This window comes from Schistocerca piceifrons, chromosome 1 (assembly GCF_021461385.2).
Source record: "Schistocerca piceifrons isolate TAMUIC-IGC-003096 chromosome 1, iqSchPice1.1, whole genome shotgun sequence".
Taxonomy (NCBI): domain Eukaryota; kingdom Metazoa; phylum Arthropoda; class Insecta; order Orthoptera; family Acrididae; genus Schistocerca; species Schistocerca piceifrons.
Genome location: NC_060138.1, coordinates 381,278,318 through 381,282,940, shown reverse-complemented (window position 1 = coordinate 381,282,940; position 4,623 = coordinate 381,278,318). Strand labels below are relative to the sequence as shown.

Genomic DNA, 4,623 nt, shown 5'->3' with positions numbered 1-4,623 from the left:
ACAGTATTTTATGGTGGTAACCTTCCTAGACAAGTAATTAATGTGATTAAATAATGTGCGAAGTAGAGTTATTTGAGATTATAAAACAATGTCCAAAAGCTCTGCTGTTTTGCTTTAAAATTAGAACATCACAAAGAAAAAGCTGAAAAAGAACATTAAATTGAGAACTGTGACTGAAGTGACAAACTGAACTGCTTAGGTGCAACAAGTTTAATATTTTGTTGTAGCCTCAGTCTCAGTTCAGGAATATATGACATACACCAGTTAAGGTAAAAGCAACTTAAAACCTTCGAGATCGATCGATTACAAAACTGGGCAGAGAAAAGAAACGGGCAAGTTGGAGTTCGGAAAACTTGAAGATGATTCCATGCTTTCCATTACACAGAAGAAGAGGAAGACCACCGAATAATAAAGGTTTCGTGAATTTTGTCGTGGCAACAGGACAATGGCTGCAGACCATTCTTAGTTCGTGCAATTTCTAACTGTTATTTTTCTTGTTGCAAATGTATCGTGGTCATGAAAATTATTTTCGACATTGAAAACATGTATGTGTGTTATTATACTAAAATACAAATTTTTCCAATATGAAAAATAATTTTCGTGATCATGATACCATTGTAACAAGAAACTAACTATTAGAAATTGCAGTACACGATCTAAGAATAATCTGCAGCCCTTATCCTGTTACAACGACAACGTCCACAAAACCTTTATTGGTCGGTGGTCTTCCTCTTCTTCTTTGTTATGGGACAGCGACTGGATTCCTGAAAATACAACTCCATCGGCCATCCAATAATTACTACCATCACCGCACCTATGTCTGTTAACTGCGTAGATCCGTTTGATGACGGATAGAAACAGTACGCCGTTTGACTACAGTAAACAGTAGAAGTAATAACGCTTAGAAAAAGGGTGGTTTGCATCGAAAGCGGTATGAGGAACATTAAATTATAGTGTTTTGCATAGTGCTAAATTGATTAAGTTCAGAGTTGCATGTATAGCAGAAAGTGACGAAATTAATATCGGACATTGTGCGTATCTCACCAAGGATGTGGAAGACGGAGAACAGGAGGATGGTGAACACGTAGCTATCTCAAGAGGCTATTTGGATTTTGCTTTATAGTCAGAAAGTGAATAATTCATACGCAATATAAAATATCTTGTGATACGTATTTGAAAAATAAATCAATTTTACGAAATAAACCAGTGGTTTAACTTCACCCGTTCATCAGAAAACATTCAGGTAGGTAGAGACAATGATTTTGATGTGCGTACGTACCACAACAGTCACTACCCGATGAGACTGCTGCTGTACTAGAGCCGTGTTTTAATTTTTTCAAACCGTAAGTGATCTGACTTGTTTGCTGCAGGCCACCACGATTTCCGCTCTTGTATCTTCATCTGATAAGAGCAGTTATACCTGACGTCCTCACCTATTTGTCAGATATATTTAAATTTCTGTCTTCTCCAACTTCTATAGCTCTGTTGTGGTCCTCTCCAGTACTATAGAAGTTGTTCCCTGATGTCTTTAGAGATGCCTTATCATGTTATATCTTCTCGTAGTTAATGTATCACAAGTATCCCTTTCCTTGCTGAGAAACACTCATTTTTTGGTCTTGTCGGTCCACTTACTTTTCAGCACGTCGTGTAACAACACACCCCAAACGATTCGATTCTCTTCTTTGCCGATTTGCCGCGTGCCGTGAATAACTTCCGTGCACCATTTCCTCTGCGGACGTACATTCTCACATTTTTACCTTCGCATTAAGAGCAGAGTTTGATACCAGTTATCTAATTTTCACAAGCAGTTCTGTGATCGCTTTTGCTGTTCACCTTTCTTCGTCCGTCGTGTATTGTTTTCATTCTACGGTAGCAGAATTACTTCATACCGTCTTTTGCGCGTTCCTCAATTTTGGCGCCAAATTTCTCGTTCATTTCCGATACGCCTCAACACGTTAATTTTTTTATATCTATTTATTTATTTTCTCTCGAGCCATATCTATCCTTCGCTTGAAACTACGCATATAATTGAAAGTCCTAGCAATTTTTTAATGCTACGCAGCAGGAAACGTTTGGTGTAGGAATTAAAACCAAATTATGTGCTTTCGTTGCGCATAGAGATATGTACAAGAAGAATTACCTTCTCCTATTGCTGTAAGATATATAAACCATTCATACGATTACAATCTTAAAACATTTAAAGCATGAAATAACATTAGGTGAAGAGAAACATTTTAATACTAGTTAAGCAATTGCAGTCAACAAGTCGTGTATCTATTGTCTCTGCGTGGCATGGAAGCATACAAATAAGTCAGTTACGGTAGTCTAATGGAATGAAATATTTGAGCAGTTTGGTTTTTACAAATTATTTTCCCATGGTACAGGTAACAGTGTACAAAAATCATATAACGTGGCGTCCACACCCAGTACTACGTAAGAAAGTATGTTAAAATGCACAGACACAATGCACAAGAAAAATTAGGAACTCTGATCCTCCTTTTTCTCATGCAAGCTTAGTTTTATATTAAACTCAAATAGCTTGCATCCACAAATAAAAAGAACTGGTTTCTCTCACTTCACGAATACACCTTCGTGTCATACTGAGCAAGGTATGTGATCAGATGTGCGTCATATAAGGACTGCTGTCACTGAAGCAAATTGTTTTGATTTGGCGCTATGTTTATACTATTATTCAGTTTTATAATAAGGAAAAAACAATTTATCAGTTTTATATTCCCTAAGTTACCTTTAAAGTTAGGCGGAAATGTGCTCAGTGGTGCGTACTCTCCTCTACCTTTGTTGGCCAACGATAAACTTACAATCACGACGTTACAGAGCTATAAATTAAGATACATTCACTCTTGCTGTCTGTCGTAATGAACAGGACGATTTATCTAATTTTAAACCAAGAAAACCTTGTTTCAGATTCCATAGCGGTCTCATAAAAGATAATGACCGTTATCACATTTTCTAATTTGCTTAAGTTGTAGGTTGCTACTTTGATTGCTCTTAAGTTCTGCTGTTAGACGCTATTGTAGCTTTCTTGCATCTGATTTCAAAAATGCGCCATTCTACATCCCAGGATAAACAGAAATCTGGTATAAAAGTGTTGACTCCTACGCTGACATTTATTCTCCTTAAATGCCATGCTCTAGTTTCCTATTTCATTAACCCTAGGATGCATGGTGCCGAAAACACACATGAATGCATATGCAGGGCCTCCAAGGCCCTGCCGTAATTTAAAATTTTCCTCTTTTCATATAATCATTCTTTGGAGTTAAATTTATTTCTGTCAAATTTATTATATTGAAATATTCCTAAGATACAGTAACAGGTTCTGGTGGGCCTGATTAACATTTTATTAATTTTTAAAAAACCTCTAAGAGTGAATTTTGATGAGTTACATCCATTTACATGCAACATATACAAATAATTTTATTAATTCACTTATAATTTGCAGTTTACATTTTATAACATTTATTACAACCAATTTCTTCAAATAAAACATACTCATTATTCACAATATCATGTATATGGGCAATATTTTGTCATAAAGTTATTATTCATTGTTCACATAAAATTGCATTTTTCTTAGTTTTCGACATATGACAAACAAGAAGCACAAAGAACGCCATTATGTTCCTTACAAGTGTTGGTTTTATACTTAATGCATGTCATAGCACTTTTCCTGTGTTTATTATATGGACAATGATAGCGTCTTCTTCTTTCTTTCTTCTTTTTCCTGAAGCAGGTAGTTGATTCGGCAATATGACATTTTTTTGAACACCACATCTTTGCATTGCATCAACGATTTTTTTTTTTGTTTTTTGAAGATTAGGGATCTGAATACGAAGTTCCATTAGTGGTCTTACCATTTCCTCTGCTAAATCTCGTAGGACCAACGCCTTTTATCACTTCTTCCACTATGGTATGTCAGATGTTGGGCGGAAAATAAAATTTCACTGTTCATTGCTGCGACGTCCATCATATTCATCCATAATGCAAATGGCCATCTTATTGTTTGTCTCTTGCAAGTGTAATAACGACTTTTCTGGTCCATTTGATCTACTCCACCCTTCGTAGCGTTATAGAACTTTATTATATCTGGTTTCTTTTTTGCATGAGTTTCATCAATGTTTCTGTCGTGATTCATTGTGCTAATGAGAACTACAGACTTTTTCTTTTTGGGAACATAACTCACCATTCTAATGTCACCTCTAAATGCAAACAAAGAGGAATGAACCGCTCTTGAGGCAGATGGTTTCATCTCATTAGGAATTCCTGGTTTATTTTGTTTGATTGCTCCCACCACTGTAATTTACTTCTGAAGCATCTCTTCTGCCAGCTGCACACTAGTAAAGAATTTGTCAACAGTAATATTTTTTGATGAACCTTCAATGCTTTTAGCAAGATCTTTCACCACTTTCAATCCAAGATTTTTTGGAATAGGTTTATGGGGCTTCCTTCCCGTGTAAACAATTCCGTCTAAAACATATGCAGGTGTAGCATCACATAACCAAAATATTTTTATGCCATACTTGGCTAGTTTAGAGGGCATATACTGGCTGAAGCTGCATTTTCCACGGAATGGGACTGGCTGTTCGTCAACTGTGAGCGGATCAT

General features: G+C 36.2%; 1 protein-coding gene across 1 annotated transcript; it reads right to left on the bottom strand.

Moving 5' to 3' along the window:
* Positions 1-3,883: 3,883 nt before the first annotated feature.
* On the bottom strand, positions 3,884-4,267 carry LOC124724873. Its single transcript, XM_047248453.1, has one exon. The coding sequence runs from the start codon at positions 4,265-4,267 to the stop codon at positions 3,884-3,886; it is 384 nt and encodes a 127-aa protein (XP_047104409.1).
* Positions 4,268-4,623: the final 356 nt, after the last annotated feature.